This window comes from Lissotriton helveticus, chromosome 7, assembly GCF_964261635.1.
Source record: "Lissotriton helveticus chromosome 7, aLisHel1.1, whole genome shotgun sequence".
Lineage (NCBI taxonomy): Eukaryota > Metazoa > Chordata > Amphibia > Caudata > Salamandridae > Lissotriton > Lissotriton helveticus.
Window position 1 is genome coordinate 251347636 of NC_136068.1, and position 22390 is coordinate 251370025.

The 22390-nt window shown below is 48.8% G+C and overlaps 1 protein-coding gene across 1 annotated transcript in view; it reads left to right on the top strand.

Annotated features, from left to right (window-relative positions):
• Positions 1-22390, top strand: part of RNF114 (ring finger protein 114) — a 127085-nt gene that overhangs the window by 24850 nt on the left and 79845 nt on the right. Inside the window, exon 2 of the mRNA XM_078652026.1 lies at positions 384-534. Coding sequence (XP_078508152.1) covers positions 384-534 — 151 coding nt within the window. The remainder of the gene's footprint in view (positions 1-383; positions 535-22390) is intronic.

Consider the following 22390-nt stretch of genomic DNA (forward strand, 5'->3'; position numbering starts at 1 on the left):
TAGGGAGTATAAGGTATGTCATTTGCAAATATATAGAATCCTATAGTCATGAATACTGTGTACTCTTGGTGTGTACCACAGTGCAGTCAGACATCACATAATACTATGTTTTATTGAATCTAAGATGAAGAGATAAGCACCATTTGTGCAACAGAAATGTGTTTGTCCTCTCTAAAAATGCACATCATAGGTAGCTTGACATTTTACATGTATTTGGAATCTTAAATTTCCAATAGTTCTAGTCCTTAACCTGGGATTTATTTTAATGCCTCTAAATGCGGTATTGTTTATTATAAAGTAAATTAGCTCTGCATAGTTTGTTATACAGGGGAGTCTTGTAGTAATGGTTTTGAACAGAATTGTTCTTCTTTTTCTCATTTTAGATTTTGCACGTCGTGCCTGCAGGAGTGTCTCAAACCAAGAAAACCAGTTTGCGGAGTGTGCCGCTCTGGCTTAACACCGGGCACTAGAGCCCTAGAAGTGGAAAAGCTCATTGAATCAACAGAGACTACATGCAGAGGCTGTGATAAAAAAGTATGTCCACTACCACAAGCAACTGCCTGTTTTTCTGATAAATGCCTACTTTAAAGAAGTTTGAGGGCTGCTACTTTTAAGTGTCCCTATATCAGTACTTAACTGTTATGTCCCCCATAACAATACTTAACTGGTATATATGTGTTTATGATTTTGAAATAGCAGTTTAAGAACTGTTGAGAATAGTGTGTATGTAGACAAGGCCTCAATGATGGCTACTTCTTATAGGGATGCTTTATCAATTCATAGTTGACAACTCCGAGTGTACCTTGGAGTGTGTTGATTTAAGACTGCAAAAGTACAAGCAATTGAAAATAACTTAGTTTGACTCATTATCTGAAAAAAAGACAGCACAAATGCAGGTTAAACTCCAGTAATTTAGGAAACTTTCCTCAAAATAGAACTCGAGGCAGAGATCTCTGCTTCATCTGCTGCACTGTAACCATCGGCATACCATAGAAAAGTGATTAAAGCAGTGCCTTTCTAGGTCAATACCCACCAGACAACACATTCAACTTCTGGTGGACATTCTGAAAGCTTCCCTGGGAATGCATTCCACTCTTTGCTTACCACTGGTTTTGTGTTTTGTTATTCACTATTGTTTGCTTCCTATTTTCTGACTATATTTGTTTTAGGCTATCCAGCTTGGTTTAGTCCATCCCGTGGAGCATGTTTACTCTTTTCAACCGCGGGTCTTTGCTTTCTGTAGAAAGTCCTATACATTTTGCTATTATCTTGTCATATTTGCTGTGCATTCAAAGACACAGGTCAAATGTCAGGCTCTGTCTTCCAAGGGAGCTTGGTGTTTACTTTTCTTTCTCTGACTTAAACGTGAGAGGATTTATCTGACAATCTGGGTTAGTGAGATGAAATGCTTTTTTCTAGCGCACAACAAAATTTAAATGCCTGTAAATAAACTGTGCAAATATTTCAGAATATATCCGCATTAAGAAAGCACAAACGAAGAACATTTTTGTTAATCTGAAGTGTAGTGGAAACAAATAAGTTAATATGATCAAATCAATACACTAGGTGATGCCATTTCCACACATTATCATTTGTCCATGACCCTCCATGCCACTCTACGCTGCGGCACTCCACTCTGTAGCACTCCACTCTGTAGCAATCCACTCTACACCACTAACTCTTAATCATGCTGAACTGTTGCCAAGTACAACCTGGCTAAAACACATTGTCAAAACCAATAGCTCTTGCTTAGGCGATACATAATGGCTTTGCCAATGCTTGTTGACTGGGCAGCGTGTTTGTAGGTGGTGTTTATAGCTCTCCGTCCACTTCATCATGAGATGTCCACACAGTTAAGTTAGTCATGACAGTCAGTGTATCACAATTGGAGATTGAAATTTGCATCACCAGAGAAAAAACTGAGCGAATGATGAATGTAATTAGTTATGTTTTTTTGCACATTCGCCCCAAGTGAGACCATACTCGCTGAGCTTACTGACCTGATTCAATAAAGCAACTCCAGTAAAGGTCAGATCAGGTGATCTTTTTACAATGAAAATAAGCGGAAAGGAAATTCCAAGAGAGAGCAACTAGGATAGAGAATGCTTACTGGCCCAAGGAGATTTTAGGTCAGGCCTGGCCAGCGAATACACTGCTCTGTGAGGCATGCTGTATTCAGGTATGGACTTGAAGCTCCGCCCATTTCCCACCAATCTTTTCAATTGGCTCCTGTTACTGTCCTTTCTAAATCATTGCTTTTGATTCATGAATAGGCTTAGTAGTCCCTCCTTAGTACCGCCTTGTCTGCATTTGTAACCTCCCATGGGGACTGGACGTTTTACTTGTGTTGTTACATGGTCTGTTTTATCTACAGTCTGTGAGCACCTTTTTCTTTAATATCTTTATTCTAGCTGCTGTTGCAGGCATGACAGGCACTCCCTAACCCACCATATTTATCTTACAGTGCGGTGCCCAATCATGTATGCTGCACTTTATCTTTGAAAAATGCTCCCTGCACAGCGCAGCACTTCTGCAAGTGCCTTTAATGTCAGACGCAAACCTTTCTTTAGACGAGCCGCGACAAAGTGAAAGCATGGCATGGCGCTTTTTTACAAGCCAGCATTTGCAACGCAATAGGTTTAGCATTTGGTAGAGTTTATGCTATTGGCATCGTAGGAAGGTGGGATCCTTCTGCATGGTTACCCCCATGTTGTGCAAGGTGCTAAAGCTGTTTTTTGACTTTGACTGGGATCCTGCTAATCAGGACCTCAGTCTGTCTGCCTTCTCCCTAAATTGCAGTGTTCAGTACTTAGGTACTTCCCTGATTGGATACTGGGGTACTCTTATCAGCCCCTAGTATATGGTACTAAGGTACCCAGTGTAGGAGAGTAATGTCTGCTTCCTATGGTTACCCCCACTTTTTGCTGTGTTTCACTGGTTTTTCGACTTTAGTTTGGCTGTGACCCTGCTAATCAGGACCACACAGTCTCGCTGTTCTCTCTCTAAATTGATACCATGTACTTTAGGTACATACCAGATTGGCTACTGGGTCACCTTTGTGAGTCCCTGTATATGGTACCTTAGGTACCCAGGGCATAGGTACCCCAGAGGCCTACCAGGGGCTGAGGCGCGTATTATGCCACCCCTGGTTAGCCTTCCAAACTGACACCACAGGTCTGTACGTGCAGCCTGGGTAAGGTGGTGTAAGCACCCCTTACTTAGATATAGTATACCTATATCTACCTTTTACATATAGATACATATTTACCTGTAAGTCATTCCTGTGGCAGGCCTTGACAATCCTGAAGGCAGAGTGCTTGGTTTTGTGTGAGAGGGTGCCCTAGCATGAGCTGAACCCCTCTGCAGCTTTCGGAAATATCTCCTTATAGCTGTTCTAGGATATAGTCATACCATATACTCTTAAGTGCATTATAATCCTCGCGGTTAATCCTAACTTTGGTTTGGCTTTATCAAAACATGTAGTGTACGGTGTCAAGCGCTTTGGAATCCTACCCCCACCCCCTGCCAGTTCTGGCGGCGGGGGTAGAATTCCACCCTTCTAGAGGGAGAAGACATGTATATACTGGTAAACCCGGTTAAAGTTAAACAGAACCCCAGCATCAAAAAATGGATGCTGCTGCCACAGACACGAGTCTGCCCTCCTGTTGCTGGACGAAACTCCGGCAGGGGAGGCCTGGACAATAGGTTTCCTGTCCAGGGAGGTGCTGGCACCTCCCCAGACAGGCTTTAGTGTATTGGGGCAGGGTGGGTTGCATTAAGTGAATGCTTTTCAGACACTGCCTAGGGCACACAAGGTGCGCCATGCGTTTCCCAGTTCAAGCCGGTTGCTGGGGCACTCAGCCCCAGCTTTGGCGCGAAACCGGACAAAGGGAAAGGGGTGTAACCACCCCCTCCCCAGGTCCACCCATAGGTGGCACCTTAGAGTTAGCTCAACCCATAAACGTAGTATTATATAGGAACCCAGTCCCTAGAACTTTAGATTAAACTGGACGAAACTCTGAAGGAGAAATCTTGGACCTTCGACATTTCATTACGACTGAAAGACTGAAGAATCTCCCTTGGGGTCAAGGAGTGACCCCCTGTTCAAACAGGCACCAAAGAAGCATCTTTGCCGGTCTGCATTTTCGAGACTCCCACCGGATCCCGAAGAATCTGCGACACAGGACACGGGCTTCCAGACATCTCTGAAACTGACACGAGTTCCAGCAGAGCTGAGACCTGTAGCTGACACGAGAGACATGGGACCGGAACTCTTGGGCATCCTGCATTTTTGCCACTGCACCTACTTCCAGAAGTTTCCCGAAGTTGTGCATTGGGGTATTTGAAGTCCCTGCCCGAGCACCTTTTGAACCGAAGTACAGAGGTCCGCACTTCGCGAGTGACCTGTGAGTCCCCTTTCTTCACCGCAGCTCGAGGCTACTTCGCGGTTCCTAGCCCATTGGCTAGTGAGCCCCCACGAAGGCCAACCCTTTGTTTCTTGAGCTTTCCTGGTTGCTCCAGACGTGCTCAGACTCCCCTACAAAGGAGGAGTCCCTCAGACCTTGCTGGTCTGCACCGAAGCCAATCTTGTCATCTTGCGTGGGTTGCTGTTGCCAAGGCTTGTTGGGTCCAATCTGGATTCTGACGCTGCAGCACTCGACATCCTTCGTGGGACAGCTCGAATCCAGCTCCTGGTTGTCGTCGATGCCTCCTAGTCCTCATGGCTGAAGAGTCAAGCTTCACCTACTTCACTTGAAAGCACCCGACATCGGCTGGCATCTTCCTGTCGCCATCCTGGTCACTGGCTAGTGACCCAGACTCTGTCCCCTCTGCTTTCAGGTTCGTCACATCTCCGATCCACCCTTGGATCCACCCGGACACTTTTCCTCTGGTCGCCTGCAGTATTTATTTGCAGCTCTCCATTGGAATCGACAGCGAAACCCGACACCAACGGACACCTATGCACCCGGCTTCCCTGGGTGAGGTAACATGAGTACTCCGGTGCTCCCGTGGGTCTTGACTCTCGAAATGTCCTAGTCTAAAAGGGTTCCATCGTAGTTCACCTCTAAGTGCCCTTAATCTTTAAAATTGTAACTTGTTCGTTCTCCATAGAAAGTCAATGGTGATTCGCTGCTGTGTTTAGACACTGCGTGCGTCCCCCATGGGTCTCCTGTGTCACTACCTTGGGTGGTTACTGGTTGCCCCAGCGGCTCTACAGGCCCTAGGCCTGACTTCTATGTCTCACGTGGTTCTTATACCACTATTTTAGTGTTCGAGGCATGTGGGCTGCTAAATTCATATCTTATGCATAGATCGCCGCCTAGTGTTGGGTCCGGATGATTGCACATTGTTGTCCTGGAAGAGTCTTCGAAGTATCACGAGATAGGTGGCTCCTCCCCTGGACTACAGTGCGCATGGGCATCGACTCCATCCCCAGATAGTTTTTTTCCGCCATTGGGTTCGGATGTGGTTTCGACGTCTCCGTGTCGGAACCGAAAACAACTTTGTTCTTAAGGCCAAAAGGCCTTCGTTACCTGCGTCGGTATTGTTTGCGTACGGTCTCGAGCGTCGTCCGACTCTCTAAGCCGGACATCTACGGAGTCAAGTAACTCTTCGATCGAGGCCCTCTCGTCGCAGCAAGACCAGACGAACTTAACATGGAGCGGAGCCCGTTCAAGTTCTGCCCCGTCTGTGGATCCAAATATCCGCATATCGATGTGCATCCGGTCTGTAATAAATGCCTATCACCGGACCACAACGAAGAAAACTGCATGGCCTGCTCTAAGTTCAGGTCCAAGAAGACGCTCAAGCATCGGCGCGCGGCGCGCCTCGAGGCCCAGCGAGCGGCGCCGGCACCCGACGACATATTCGACGACCCCGCGGAAGAAGGCGGCAGCCATCATCTCCAGATTTCACCACCGTCGACGGACGTCCAGGCCGATCCCGAGGAACATGTCGAGGAACAGGGCCACGACCTTGAATACGTCGAGGAGGTAGGGGACTACGAAGAAGTTTATGGGGCCGCGGAAGATAGCTCAGAGGAAGAGCTATGCCCCGAAGTCTACATTATTGAGGCTCAGGTCACGGGATCGCCACTCGGCCTTACCCACGACCCTGCACCGCTATCCCCTTCCCCGCCTTCTGGCCCGGCCACGGACACTCAAGCGGAGCCGCCATCTCAGATACCGAAACCTTCGGATCCGACGGCACCAAAGATGGCCGACGTCCAGCCAAAATCGAAACCGAAACCTTCGGAATCGACCAAACCTAAAATGGCCGACGTCCAACAAAAAGTATCGAAGCCTGCTCCTTCATCGGCTCCGTCGCCCTCCGGCCCACCGAAGTCGAAGCAGGCTGTAGAGTCGACAGCGTCGCAAAAGGTGCGGAAGGAACCATCCTCTAAGAAGGCCGTCCATCAAGTGTCAAGCACAGTCGTTCCGGCACGGACATCTAAGTCTGTTGACACGCCTTCGGACGCTCCTACGGCGCCGTCAAGTAAACGCGCCGTCGAATCAAAGTCGACTAAAAGCCACAACCCGAAGGCCGCAGGCACTACGGCAGCAACGGCGTCGGCGCCAAAGACTCCAACGGAGCCGCGACACGTTGCAGCTGTCGATTCGTCGAGGCAAATCTCGACCACACCGAGGGAGTCCGACGCCACCGAACATCCGCCGTCGGTTACCAAACCCTCTGCCTCCTTCACAAAGCAGGTGATCGACTCCCTCAAACGTATTCGGGAGAAGACTTTGTCGTCAACTGCATCGCCTCCAAAGACCTCGACCAAGCTTCTCTACACTCTGCCCCCTAGGGTAGCACCAAAAGCATTTGCACCGAGATCGGTGCCGAAAATCGCTAACACGTCGGATCCTTCGACGCAAAAGGGGCGCTCTGATCAACATCAAGCCTCAGAAGACCATTCTGAGCATTACATCGATGCCCAAACAGGGAAATTGACCCTCTACAAGAGGAAAATCACTTCCCAACCGCTGGAATCCTATGTTATTCCACTAAAGAAGAAGAGGCCGGACCAGGACATTCCTGCCTTTGTTGAACCTATTCTGCCACCACCAAGAAGAAGTCCATCTCCTTCACCCAACCAATCAGGAGGAGAGGATGATGGACAAGATAACCAATACAATTTCCCAGTTGACAATGACCCTGATGTTCTGCAGGACTCATATGACGACACTGGGGACCAAGGTGGACATCAGGTGGTACAAGATCCACAAGGTTTTGGGACACGTACATTTCCAACAGAGGATTCTGCAGCATTTAATGCTTTAATAGAACGGGCAGCGGCAAATCATGATGTGGACATGCATGCTGACCCGGTGGAGGAAGATTTTTTGTTCGACACTTTCTCTGTCTCTGAAAGAACAGTTAAAATACTTCCTATGCTCAAAGGTGTCCTTAAACATGCCCCGGAGATCTTTAAGGAACCTACCAGGGCAAGAGTGGTGAACCCACGTATCGAGAAAAAATACAGGCCAGCACCTGGAGATCCTGCCTATATTCGGGGACAGTTGCCTCTGGACTCGTTGGTGGTCGCCAATGCCCGCAAGAGGGCAAACTCCTAAACGACGGGTGAAGCTCCTCCCCCAGACAAGGAGTCGAAAGTGCTTGAGGCATCCGGCAAAAGGGTGGCTGCGCAAGCTGGCAATGTATGGCGTATAGCAAACACACAGGCACTATTGGCACGATACGATAGGGCGCATTACGACACCCTAGAACAGCTCCTTCAACACCTACCTGATGAGTTTAAGGAAGCAGCCGAAATGCTCATACAAAAGGGAAAGCTTATCTCAAACACTGCAATAAAGTGTGCACTTGATGTGGCAGATACAGCGGCTAGGGGAATTAACACTAGCGTCATGTTAAGGCGACAAGCTTGGCTTCGTATATCTGGATTTAAGCCTGACATTCAAACTACAATCCTCAACCAGCCCGTCAATCCTGACCGACTGTTTGGTCCAGATGTAGACACCACCCTTGAAAAGATTAAAAAGGACACCGAGACTGCTAAGTCCATGGGGGCGCTTCAGTCACAACAATTCAGGGGAAGCACTTTTCGTCGCTCAGGAGCACGTGGTGTTACCAGAGGACACTTGGGTCAACAAACACAATTCACAAAGGGTGGTGCCCAATCCTCGTACCCCAAGCAGGGTAGAGGGGGTTACAGAGGTAACAGTGCCAAGGGCAGAGGCAGAGGGAACAACAACTCCCGTTCCTCTGCCGCCAACAAACAGTGACTCTCTGTCACTGCCCCCCGACCATACAACACCTGTCGGGGGGAGACTCCAGCAGTTCCTGCCAGTCTGGACGTCCATCACCACAGACAGGTGGGTGAGAAAACTTATCCAGTACGGTTACTGTTTGGAGTTAACATCCACTCCTCCCAACATTCCCCCAAGACACCGTCCTATGTCGGCAGAGCACTTGCACTTATTGCAGCAGGAAGTACTGGTGATGCTGCAAAAAGGCGCAATCGAGCTCGTACCAGTGGAAGAGGAAGGCACAGGGGTCTATTCCCTGTACTTCCTCATCCCAAAAAAGGACGGATCCCTCAGACCTATTCTGGATCTACGCCCCCTCAACATGTACATACTGTCAGAACACTTTCACATGCTGACACTGCAACAAATCCTTCCCCTGCTCAATCAAGGGGACTTCCTAGCAACCTTGGACCTCAAGGATGCTTATTTCCACATCCCACTCCACCCATCCCACAGAAAATACCTCAGGTTCACCATTCAAAACAGGCACTATCAGTTCAAAGTCCTACCCTTCGGGGTGACTACTGCCCCCAGAGTGTTTACAAAGTGTCTGGCGACAGTGGCGGCGCACCTCAGGAGACAGAACATACATGTCTACCCGTACCTAGACGACTGGCTTGTTCAAGCAAAGTCGGAACAACAGTGCGCCGCAGACATGTCCCACACTATTCAACTCCTTCACAGCCTGGGGTTCTCGCTAAACTACCCAAAGTCGCACCTTCAACCAAACCATGTGCGGCAGTATCTGGGCGCGACAATAAACACCCTGACTGCTATGGCTCAGCCAAACCCAGTCAGAATCAACAGCATTCAGTCGCTGATCCAAAAGTTCAGTCCGCATCACTCCCTGCCAGCGAGAGTGTTCATGCAGTTGATAGGCATGATGGCCTCCTGCATCTTCATAGTCCTGCACGCGAGGTTGCACATGCGTCCGCTCCAAGAATGCTTGGCGAATCAGTGGACACAGGCTCGGGGACAACTGACAGACCTAGTGTTGGTGACCGGTCGGGCATACAACTCTCTGCATTGGTGGAATCCACACAACCTTTGCAAAGGACGACCGTTCCAAGAGCCAGTGCCACAGATAATCCTAACAACGGACGCATCTCTCCAAGGGTGGGGAGCTCATGTGCTCCACTACACTGTGCAGGGACTGTGGTCCACCCAGCAGCAGAAGTTGCACATCAACTATCTGGAATTGATGGCAATCTTCATGGCGATAAAGTCCTTCAAAGTACATTTGTGCAACAAAGTCGTGTTGATCCGGACGGACAACATGACAGCCATGTACTACATCCAAAAGCAGGGAGGTACTCACTCACCACAGCTGTCTCATCTGGCTCAGAGCATGTGGAAGTGGGCCATTCAGAGGAACATTTTCCTCATGGCGGAACACCTCCCAGGAAAGGACAATCAGATGGCGGATCTGCTCAGCAGATACAGCCATCAAATGCACGAGTGGGAGATACATCCATCAGTACTCCACCCGTACTTCCAGCAGTGGGGTCATCCAGAGATAGACCTGTTTGCCACAAGGGAAAACGCAAAATGCCAAAGCTTTGCCGCCAGGTTCCCTCACCCGGAATCGCAAGGGAATGCGATATGGATGAACTGGTCAGGCAAATTTGCGTACGCTTTTCCCCCAGCGCCTCTCATTCCGCTGGTGGCAAGAAAGCTAAAGCAACACTCGATGACTCTCATCCTGGTTGCTCCAACATGGGCACGCCAACCATGGTACACCACGTTTCTAGAACTTTCCGTGGTACCGCATCAAAGGCTGCACCTCACATCCAGGCTCTTGACGCAGAACCATGGCGACATTCAGCATCCAGATCCGCGACAGCTCAATCTGGCGATCTGGCTCCTGAAGTCTTAGAATTTGGCTACCTCAACCTGCCTCCAGAATGCATGGACATTATCCGGGAGGCAAGAAAGCCCACTACCCGAGCTTGCTATGCAGCAAAATGGAAGCGGTTTGTCATGTACTGTACAGACAACAATATCAACCCGCTGGATGCATCCATTCCTAACATCATCTGCTATTTGTTACATCTTTACAAATGCAATCTAGCGTACGCTTCCATTCGGATACATTTATCCGCCATAGCGGCTTATCTCCAGAATAGGCAACACCTCTCTGTTTTCAGGCTGCCTGCCATTAAAGCCTTCCTAGAAGGACTGAAGCGAGTCATTCCTCCAAGAACACCACCGGCTCCAGTGTGGAACCTCAATGTGGTCCTCACTAGGCTGATGGGCCCACCTTTTGAGCCACTGTACTCCTGCGAGATTCAGTTTCTCACATGGAAAGTGGCTTTTCTCATTGCTATCACATCGCTCAGACGTGTTAGTGAGCTGCAGGCGCTCACAATCCAAGAGCCATTCATCCAGATACATTCCAACAGGGTAGTGCTCCGCACTAACCCCAAATTCCTTCCTAAGGTGGTGTCACAGTTTCATATCAACCAAACTATTGACCTGCCTGCATTCTTCCAAAACCCACAAACAGTAGCAGAAAGAATGCTTCTTACATTAGACGTTAGGAGGGCGCTAATGTACTACATTGACAGAACACAACACTTTAGAAAGACACAACAACTTTTTGTTGCCTTCTCAGCACAGCACAACGGCAACCCCATTTCCAAAGCAGGAATAGCCAGATGGATTGTTAAGTGCATTCAAATCTGTTATCAAAAGGCTAAACGTACTTTAACAATACCCCCAAGGGCGCACTCCACACGCAAATTGGGGGCCTCCATGGCTTTCCTGGGCAACATTCCCTTAGAAGACATTTGTAGAGCAGCCACATGGTCTACACCACACACATTTACCAAACATTACTGTGTAGATGTGCATTCAAAACAGCAAGCAGCTGTAGGACAGGCTGTTCTCAAGACACTTTTTCAAGCTTCTGCAGCTGGCACGGGCAACCGCCCTTAATGGAGGGACTGCTGTGTATTCTATGCATAAGATATGAATTTAGCAGCCCACATGCCTCGAACTGAATATGCTACTTACCAGTATGCATCTGCTCTTGGCATGTATGGCTGCTAACATTCATATCGCCCGCCCTCCTCCCCGGTGCCCGTAGCGGCTGCAGATACTCTCTATGCATTCATCATTAGCATGGACATCCTTTACACTATTTCACTCCATCTCTGCCACAATGGCTAAAAACAATCTGGGGATGGAGTCGATGCCCATGCGCACTGTAGTCCAGGGGAGGAGCCACCTATCTCGTGATACTTCGAAGACTCTTCCAGGACAACAATGTGCAATCATCCGGACCCAACACTAGGCGGCGATCTATGCATAAGATATGAATGTTAGCAGCCCTACATGCCAAGAACAGATGCATACTGGTAAGTAGCATATTCAATATGGCTTGTGAGGCCTCTAGGGCATAACGTATACTGTGCAACTTATTGTATGCTAATTAAGTTCCTTGTATTGTGCTTTTACCTCTGACCTCATAAAGAGACCAGAGTGGTTGTGTTTAGAATAAATACATATATATTTGATATATACCTTGTGTGGTGTACTTTCATTTGATCATTCAAGAGATTATAGACTGGTAAAACAACTTGCTTAACTCGCCTCGAAGCCTTAGCCTGAAGGTTGCTCTCCACAGCTACCACTAGGCTAGCTTTCTATAAGGTTGACTTTAAACCTACCATCAATAAGGGTCATTTGGACTGGTGCAAGGTGCCCACTAGAATAGTGGACTTCATATGCCAGGCCAACTTCTCACACCCAGGGCATAGGTAGCCCAGAGGTTTCCCATGGGCTGAAGAATGTATTATGCCACTCATGAGAGACCATGCAAAAGGGAACTACAGGCCTGCCATTGCTGCCTGTGTATGTTGGTACATGCACCACTTACTAAAGATATAGGTTTACTATATCTACGGATCACTGCACTTAAAACATATATGTCACCCCTATATAAGGCCTTGACAATCCTGAAGGCAGGCTGCTTGGTTCGAAGTGAGAGAGTGCCCCTGCATGAGCAGATCACCCCTGCAGCCTACAGAGTCCGTTCTCCTGGGTTGTCAGTCAAGCAGCCATATACTATATAGAGGGACACCATGTAATTACGCGGTGACCATCGAAAAAACGGCTGCAACGAATCCTATCCTGTTTTATATCAAACATGTTGGAATAATACCCTGTGAGAAGTTGGCCTGGTATATGATGTTCACTATTCTAGTGAGTACCTTGCCCCAGTCCAAACAACCCTTATGGTGATGGTTGTAAAGTCAATCTTATAGACCAGCTATCCTAGTGGTAGCATGGACAACGCAGTCTTAGGCTAACACTTCAGAAAGCATGTGAAGCCAATTGTTTTACCAATAATAACCCCTTGTATACCAGATGAAAGGACACCACAGAAGGTATATATAAAATATATATGTATTTATTTCTAACACAACCCCTCTGCACTCTTTATGAGGTCCGAGTTCGAGATACATCACAAGTAACTTAATAAGCATACGTTAAGTTGCACAATTACAATTCTGCCCTAGGGGCCTCGTAAACCATATGCTAAAGAAGTGGTATAAGAACCACTTCAGGACAGGTGAACAGGCCTAGGGCCTTGGAAATCGGTGGGGCTACACATAGTAACCGAAGGTTAGGAAGCAGGAGTCCCACAGGATGCGTGTGCAGTGTCCAAACACACACGCTGGTTCACATAGACTTTCAATGGGAACGTAAAGTTTAGAAACTAGTTCATTTCGGACCTTCCGGGTGGACTACGGGAAAACCCAGTTAAAGTAGGACACTTGGATAGTTATTACCCACGGGAGCACCGGAGTACTCGAGTTACCTCACCCAGGGAAGCCGGGTGCATAGGTGTCAAGTGGCGTCGGGTTTTTTCGTACAATCCTATGGAGAGTTGCAAGAAGATGCTGCAGGCGACCAGGAGGAAGATGTCCGGGTGGATCCAAGGGTGGATCGAGGAAGTGAAGAACCCGAAAGCAGAGGGGACAGAGTCTGGGTCACTAGCCAGTGACCAGGAAGGAACCAGGCGATGTCGAGATGCAATCAGGTGATGTTGTGAAGCTTGTCTCTGCAGCTACGTGGACCAGGAGGCGTCGACAATGACAAGGAGCTGGATACGGACTGTCTCACGAAGGATCTCGCTGTTGACGGTGTCGGCTTCCGGATTTGAGTCAACAAGCCTTGGCAAAGGCAACCCACGCAGGATGTGAAGATCGGCTTCTGTTCAGACCAGCAAGGTCGGAGGGGCTTCCCTTCTGCAGCAAAGCAGGAGCAAGCCCAGAGCAACCAGGCAAGCAGCGTTGTTTCAAAATGGAGTCTTCAGGAGGGCCACTAGCCGACGGGCTAGCAACCGCGAAGACGCGTTGAGGAGAAATGCAGGCGCAGGCCCCACGCGGCACTCGGGGAGGGCTGAGCTTCGGTGCACTTACTGCTCGGGGTTTGGACTTCTCAGGGTCCAATGCACAACTTCGAGGACGCCTCAGAAGCTGCACAGTTAGCAAAAAGCAGGTACTGCAGGATGTCCGGTCCCACATCTCTCGTGTCCGCCATAGGGCTCAGCTTTGCTGTGGATGTGGGTCGGGGTCAGAGAAGTCTGGAAGTCTAGAGACTGCGTCGCTAGGTCGTCTGGTTCAGTCGGGAGCGGCAACTAAGCAAACTGGCAAGTTACTGGTGGTGCCTGTTTGCACAGGGTGGTCACTCCTTGACCACAAGGGAGATTCTTCAGTCTTCTAGTTGCAGTAGAATGTCGAAGGTCCAGAGTTTCGTTTCAGATTTTCTGTTAAGGATAATCTAAAGTCCCTAGACTCAGCTCCTAGCTTTATACGAATTAAAGGGGCTGGATTACCTGCTAGGTCCCTCCTATGGGTGGGACCAGGGAAGGGGGTGGTTACACCCCTTTCCCTTTGTCCAGTTTCGCGCCAGAGCTGGGGCTGGAGTGCCCCAGCAACTGGTTTGAACCAGGCTATGCATGGAGCACCTTGTGTGCCCCAGGCAGTGTCTCATTCCTTTCAACCCACCCTGCCCCAATACACTATAGCCTGTCTGGGGAGGTGCTAGCACCTCCCAAGGCAGGAAATCTATTGTCCAGGCTTCCCTCGCTGGAAGGGCTCCCAGCTGCAGGAGGTCAGACTTGTGTCTGTGGCAGCAGCATCCATTTTGTGATGCTGCGGCTCTGTTTACCTTTAACCGGGTAAAGCTACACTTACATGTCTTCTCCCTCTAGAAGGGGGGGAATGCTACCACCGCCGCCAGAACTGGCGGGGGGGGGGGTAGTATTCCAAAGCGTATGACACCTTACACGGCATGTTTTGATAAAGCCAAACCAAAGTTAGCAATAACCGTGCGGATTATAATGCACTTAAGAGTATATGGTATGGCTATATCATAGAACAGCTATAAGGACATGGTTCCGAAAGCTGCAGACAGGCTCAGCTCATGCTAGAGCACCATCTCACATAAAACCAAGCACTCTGCCTCCAGGATTGTTAAGGCCTGCTATAGGAGTGGCTTATAGGTATATATGTGTCTATATATACTGGTAGGTATAGGAATACTATACCTAAGCAAGGGGTGATTACACGACCTTGCCCCCGCTGAGTGATCAGCGAGTTGTGTCAATTTGGATGGGCAGTCAGGGGTGGCATAAGATATGCTGCAGCCCCTGGTAGGCCTTGGATGCACCTATATCCTGGGTACCTATGGTACACTATACAGGGGCTCACAAAGGTGACCCAACATCCAATTAGAGATGTACCTAAAGTACATGGAGTCCATTTTACAGTGAGAGCAGATAGCCTGGAGCCCTGATTAGCAGGATCCCAGGCCAACTAAGTCGAAAACCAGCTAAACACTAGGCAAAAAGTTAGGGGTAACCATAGTCAGATATCCATCCTCCTACATACCCCCACACCTAAAATGGTGTGAGAGGAATGATTCCAAGCACTGGACAAGCCCTCCGTTAGGCTCTGTGTTCCAGTGCTAACCTTCTAGACCCGGGCGGCACAAAATGGTTGCTGCCGACCAGAGACACATGTCTACCCTCCTCCTGCTGTTGAGCCAAACTCAAGCAGAGGAAGGTGGAACAATAGGCATCCTATCACAGGGAGGTGTGCCCACCTCCCAGACAGGATTTAGCGTATTGGGACCAGGTGGGTGCACTTGCCAGTGCCAGAAAGTCTCCATGAGTGGCACATTTGGTGTCTCATGCATAGTCCAGCTCAAACCAGTTCTTGGAGCCATTGGCTCCTGCTCTTGGGCCAAACTGGACAAAGGTCATGGGAGTAACCTCCTGCTCTGTCCAAACCCTCCCCTGGGAGGGTCCTCTGAATCTTCCCAAACCTTTTCCTAGGGTACTTAAGGGCTTACCTGGGTGTAAGACCCTAGATTCTTTGTGGGATATTATTCAGATCAGACGCCATTTCTACTTTTATAGTCTGGGCACTCTGGACTTCGCTGGATTTTGTTTGTGCCTGACTTTGTCTCCCTTCCAGTCTGCTGCATCGTCTGTGCTTGTGCATCATACAGGAACCTTCCAAGGCCTGTGAAGCATCAAAGACACCTGAAGAAATCTCCCTTGGAGTGAAGGAGACACTCCCCTGCATTCGCAGGCACTTGAACTAAGTCGACCGGTCTGCAGATCCAGAGCTCCTCCGGACTCCGTGGGCTCTGCTACACAGGTGGTGGTTTTCCACAGCTCCTGGGGCCCACCTTCCCCTCTCACCAAGTTAAGGCCAGTATCCTTCGTGGGGGTTGAAATAACCAAACCCCTGTGCAACGCGTCAAACCTGCAGTTGCAAAGGCTTGTTGGCTTCCTTCCAACATCTTCAGGCTCCACGTAGCCCTAACCTCGAGCATCTCCTGTGAACATAATCTTGAGCCACACCGCATCTTGTGCATCGTGGCCTGCATCTTTTGGTGAGCTGCTTGAGCTCCTCTTGCGACTCCTGGTCCTCCGGCCTGTGGTTCCATTTGAGGGTCACGCTTGTTTCTTTTGGGCTCCCCTGATTGTTTTGGGCCTGACCTGACTCCCCTACTCTTCGTAAGTCCCCTGGACTTACGAGGCCCCAACTTTGCTACTTCTTTGATTCCTTTGTTGGTTGCATTTACCAAGGCTTGTTGGTGCTCCCGACGGACACCGACCCCTCAGCACTCGACAGCCTTCATGGAACTGCTCGTGCACAGATCCTGGTCCTCCTCCACGTCGCCTGGTCCTCACAGCTGCGGAGTCAAGGTCCTCGTCATCAGTCCTGCAACAACCGACATCAGAGGGCATTCGTCTTCCTAGTCTCCTGTTCACCCCTGAGTGACATAGACTCTGTGCCCTCTGCTTGCACATACCTCTCATCAAGAATCCAGCCTTGGATTCCATCGGACACTTCTTCCTTCTTCAACAGCAGCACTTTCCTGAAGTCCTCCATTGGGTTGACTTATGTTTCCGACACCACTTCACACGTATGCACCCGGCTTCCCTGGTGTAGGTAATGTGGGTACTGTGGTATCCACTGGTATCCACGGGTGGGGTGGCTCTCCAACCTCCTGTCTTCCAAGGGGTTTCTCCAGGGTCCACTGTGAAGGGTCCTTAATCTTTAAAAATCCAACCGCTACATGCACATAGACTTGTATGGAGCACGCAGTCGTGTTCACGCACTGCACACGCTCTCCATGGGATCCCTATCTACTTACCTTGAGTGGTTCTGTGGGTCCCCAGCAATTCTATGTCCTCTCGAAATCGTCCTAACTTGAGTCCTGATTCTTATACCACTTTCTTAATATATGGTTTGGTCCCCCCCCCCCCCCCCGGCCCTCTGTGTATTTCGTGCTATTTACTGTATTTCTTGCTAAAGAATTGTGTCCATTGTGTTTATCTCTGTGTGGGAGATACATGAACGAATTAGAGAGCGTTATATAATAAATACACATATTTATAAATACTTGGTGTGGTTCTTTCTCACTTAATTTATACTATAAGATTTCATTCTGGTAAAACAAGTTCCTTTACACTCCTCCTGGACGAAGCCTGAAGGTTTCTCTCCACAGATACCACTTAGAGAGCTTTCTAAGGTCGTCAAAGACCTCTTAAATTACCACAAGGGTTGTCTGACTTACATAAGTGGACATCATATGCCAGGCAACAGCTACCACTTCGAGATCTTTCTATGGTTGTCTAAGACCTCTTAAGTCACCATAAGGGTTGTCTGGACTGGTGCAAGGTGCCCACTTACATAAGTGGACATCATATGCCAGGCCAGATTCTCACAGGCATTGTAAATGCAAATGCTTGTTTTTCAAGCTGAAGTGTCTGGCGTCCTGGAGTTCTGCTTGGGTAGAGAGGCTGAACAATTTCTTTGCTTTGTTGGCATCTTTGGAAGGACCAGAAAGGCTGCGTTGTAGCTTCTAGTTGAGGTATCCTGGCACTTGCAACTCCATGTACGCTTTACTGAACACCCATTCATAAGCTTATGTTAAAGACGGTAATAGCCGCCTTCGCATATCTTACACATACAACGCTAAAAACAATCCTGAGATATTAAAACAATTCTATTTCTTATAAATCTTGGAACTATGGTATCCTTTAATCGCTAATGTTGGGGAATTTATTTCATCTTGCAGTTACTCCCTCATATACAGGATATCTTTATATTAGTGAAAATCTAGAAACCTCCACAAAGAAAACTAGCCATTGCAAAGCCAATAGGTCTCGCCTATACAAGAAGAAGTATTAGCTTTGGCAATGTGTTTTTGCCATATTGTACAGTATGGCTGCTGTTCAGCATGGTTCCAAGTTAGTGGTGTGACGGCGAGTGTCCTGGAGTGGAGTCGGTTGGGGGTGGGGGGGAGTACAGTGCTGTAGACTGGATTTTTAGGAGTAGGGAGAGTGGATTGTCGTAGAATTGGGGGGCGGAGTAGAGTTCTGTGGCAGAAGGTGTTGTAGAGTGCAGTGGGGTGGAATAGGGTGGAGTGGATTGAGGTAGTGGGGTGGAATGGATTGGAGTAGATGGGGTCAATTGGATTAGGGTAGAGTGGGTTGGATGTATTGGGGTGGTATATTGGAGTGGGGTGGGTATATTGGAGTGGGGTGGGTATATTGGAGTGGGGTGGGTATATTGGAGTGGGGTGGGTATATTGGGGTGGGGTGGGTATATTGGGGTGGGGTGGATATATTGGGGTGGGGTGGATATATTGGGGTGGGGTGGATTGGGGTGGGATGGGGTGGATTGGAGTGGGGTGGTGTGGACTGAATTCAGGTGGGGTGGATTGTTTGGATTGAAGCGGGCCAGACTGTTTTGGGTTGGAGCGGGCCAGACTGTTTTGGGTTGGAGCGGGCCAGACTGTTTTGGGTTGGAGCGGGCCAGACTGTTTTGGGTTGGAGCGGGCCAGACTGTTTTGGGTTGGAGCGGGGCAGACTGTTTTGGGTTGGAGCGGGCCAGACTGTTTTGGGTTGGAGCGGGCCAGACTGTTTTGGATTGGAGCGGGCCAAACTGTTTTGGATTGGAGTGGTATGATTTGAGTGTGGTGAATTGGAGGGGATTGGATGGATTGTATTGTATTGTATTGCTTTGGTTTAGGTTGGATTGCATTGTATTGGTTTGCTGTGGGGTGGATTGGATTGAGTGGAGCAGTTTGGTGTGGGGTGGATTGGATTGAGGGGAATGGATTGGTGTGGGGTGGATTGGATTGAGGGGAATGGATTGGTGTGGGTGGATTGGATTGAGGGGAATGGATTGGTGTGGAGTGGATTGTATTGAGGGGAATGGATTGGTGTGGGGTGGATTGGAGTGGATTAGATTGAGGGGAATGGATTGGTGTGGGGTGGATTGGATTGGATTGAGGGGAATGGATTGGTGTGGGGCGGATTGGATTGGATTGAGGGAATGGATTGGTGTGGGGTGGATTGGAGTGGATTGGATTGAGGTGAATGGATTGGTGTGGGGTGGATTGGAGTGGATTGTATTGAGGGGAATGGATTGGTGTGGGGTGGATTGGAGTGGATTAGATTGAGGGGAATGGATTGGTGTGAGGTGGATTGGCGTGGATTTTAGTGGGCGGATTGGATGGGGTGCTTTGGTGTGCACTGCAGGCATTTCAGAAATTACACATAATATAGAAACAATGTTGCTTTGCAGTAAGATAATACTCTTCTTTTTTTAACAACTCCAACGACCAAAAAGAAAAAAAAGAGTGCAAAGTGAGAAAAAAAGTTTGGCAAAATAAAAAAGTTAACTAAACTATAGCGGGCCTCGTTGAGCTAACTGCACATTCATTCACTGTTGGGGGAGCCGATGTGGAATCTCGCAGCCTTATACCTCGCGGCTATCCTCACCACACTTTGTGACATCCTGTTTTCTAACCTGGAAGCCACAGCAGCTGATTGCCGCTCCCACTGACGACCACAAGTCACAGAATCCCGCTATAGAGCTCCAACTGATAATCATTGACCAGCGCTATTAAAGCGCACTGTTGTCCCGCTGTGCAGGATGCTCCCGGGCAAAGCCCAGGCCAAGGCCAGTCCCGTCCTGTTCCTGTCAGCGCCAGGAAGAGGAATGTGGTTGGATCATTCTCTTGGCTGGCTGGGGCCCTGGTTGAATGTAGACTGGCTGATACTGTCCTAGACTACTGTGGAGTCTTGGAGACAAGCTGAGTGCCCTACCCCACCCTGACAGAGTTGGGAGTGCAGCAGGGATTTGCAAATACCTACCACCCAGGCTTGGAGTGTAAGGAAAGTGCTCTTAGAAGCACCTTGCTGTTTTAGCACCCTGGGTTTGTACAGGGCGGACTCCCAGATTTGTGCACAAGGGTAAACGTAGGCGGGGGATTATGTTGCTGCGGGGTTTGTTCTGTTTTGGTCTGTCTGTAAACGAGGGTCCCCTAGGGTGCCCATCTGTTTTTGTGGCTTCTGAGGTGAGGAGGGTCGGAATTATTTGAGTAGTGCAAACATTAGGAAGAGAAAAGCTCCTTCTACTAAGGTATCTTCTCTGCCCACCGTACTGCGAGTCACCACTATTGAGAGATTTTTAACCCAGGCAGTTTCAGTGGTGTCGAAAGAAATTGACCTAGTGGAGAGAAGGCTATCTTTCCCTAGGAAACAGCCCTTCTCAGTCTTTTTGGCATCACCCCTCTCCCTCTAAGGAACCTAGGAGGGTGGAGGGGATGAGTGTTCAAGTGACTCGTGGAGATGTGAGGGGGTCGGGGAGGGTCAGGGGGGTCCTCTGAAGTGGGTATGGGGACCATAGTTCATGTCTCAACCTCCCCATCCCCCTTTCGTTCTAGTTGTAAGCGGAGGAGAAGGGGACGAATATGGGATCACATAGCCCCTGTACCTGTGTGGATTCCCTGATTGGCTCTAATTTACCTAACCCGGTAGGAGGGGATTCCCTTAGCAAGTATCTACTCTGAGTTTAAGCCGGTTTTAAACACCAAGGTTGATCCAGTTATGTCCTGGTTAAACAACATTGAGTCTGAAGCGTCTGAAATTCTTCTTCAAATTAATACAAGGACAGTTTTGAAGGGGAGGCAGACTATTCCCTGTGAACCAGTGGCCTTTGTGGCTCCTAGCCCTGCAGGTCGCACCAGAAATATTATTGGGGCATCGGATACCGTAGTATATTCCATCAGGCATCTGAGGCGTCTTAAGGTTGTCCCCATGGTCCCCAAAACTCTAGTTGCACCCACCACGGATAGCCGTCATAGAACCACAGCTCCACTACTATGGGGGATGTACTCAGTTTGCCACCAGAGGCGACTCCATATGTTGTGGTTCTGGGGAATGTCCCACCCAAATAAATTCTGCCCCGAATACTTTCAGGTGCTTAAACAAACAAGGTGGTGCATTGGTTGCGCCTGCACTTCCACATAGGCATGAGGATTGCTGATTCGATAATTATGGTTTGCAGAGTTAGTTGGGTGGGCATGGACTGTAACAGTTGGACAGGGCGCTGCATGGTCTTTAATTTTAATAAACCTTTGATTGCGGCACTTGTTCTGGCCATCTTATCCTCCTCTTAGTCTCCCTGACTGGAAGGGCATTGTCGCTCTCCCTCTGGGGTTCTTTCTACAAACCGGAGAAGGTGTGTTGCCCCCATATGCCTCAAGGGAGGCAGACACAGGCTATTACGGTAGTATCCACTAGGCTACTTCTCAGGCCCTACCGTTGAACCTCTCAAATTGATTTGCCCTGTTGAGCAGACTTGAGATGTGGGACTGACTGGACCTGACTGACTCCTCCTCTTCACCTCCTCTGTCTATAAATCCATTAGAGGATACCCTTGAGCCCAAAGAGAAACCAACCCCACCCCCCACTCTCGTCTACCCATACCAGTCTGCTATTTCTTCAGGTTTTAAAGCTACTGTCCTAGAATATCGCAGGGCTCTCAGTCCAGTTTATTGATCCGAATTGGGTGGAGTTTGTCAAATCCTAACAGATTATCTGTCTGCAGGAAATGTGGGAGGTGAATAATACCTGTTTCTCACCTTCACCGCCCTCGTGGCAGGGAGGGCCAGAAGGGGATAGCGTGTCTTTTTGGCAGTGGAACTGATTGGACGTGTTTTTAATTTGTATTGGGAAGCATTGATTTTGCTAATGTTATCAGTACTGGGCTCTATCCCTATCTTATTGGTTAATATCTGTAATGACAGAGATGGGCCCGTTGTGGTTTCTAGTCTTCAACGTCTAAATATGTCCCTGAACTTCCTGACTGAATGTGATGTGTGGGTGGGTTGGGAGATGATGGTGTTAGTGGGAAATTTTAATTGCCAATTATGTGATTGTCCTTTAATGATTGATTTTTCTAAATCTAGGTGCATTTTGTCAGATGGGCTTCATTTTGTTCACTCCAAGCCATCTGTTTGGATGCAGATGCCCCGAGAAGGACGCTCTGCAAGCATTTGAGGGTGCCTGTACAGTCATAGCGTTATTGACTACAATTAACCCACATGGGTGGGAAAGACCCAAAATGGTTCAACAAAGCCACCTCCAGGTGCCTATGGACGATGAAGGCTGCCCTGAAACAGGTCCCAAGAGATGAGCCTTATGGTAGTCTGTAGGCAGACATTAACTAAGCGTAAACATTCCTTGCAGGAATTAGCCTTGGACAAACTAATCCAGGCGAGTGAGAGTGGCG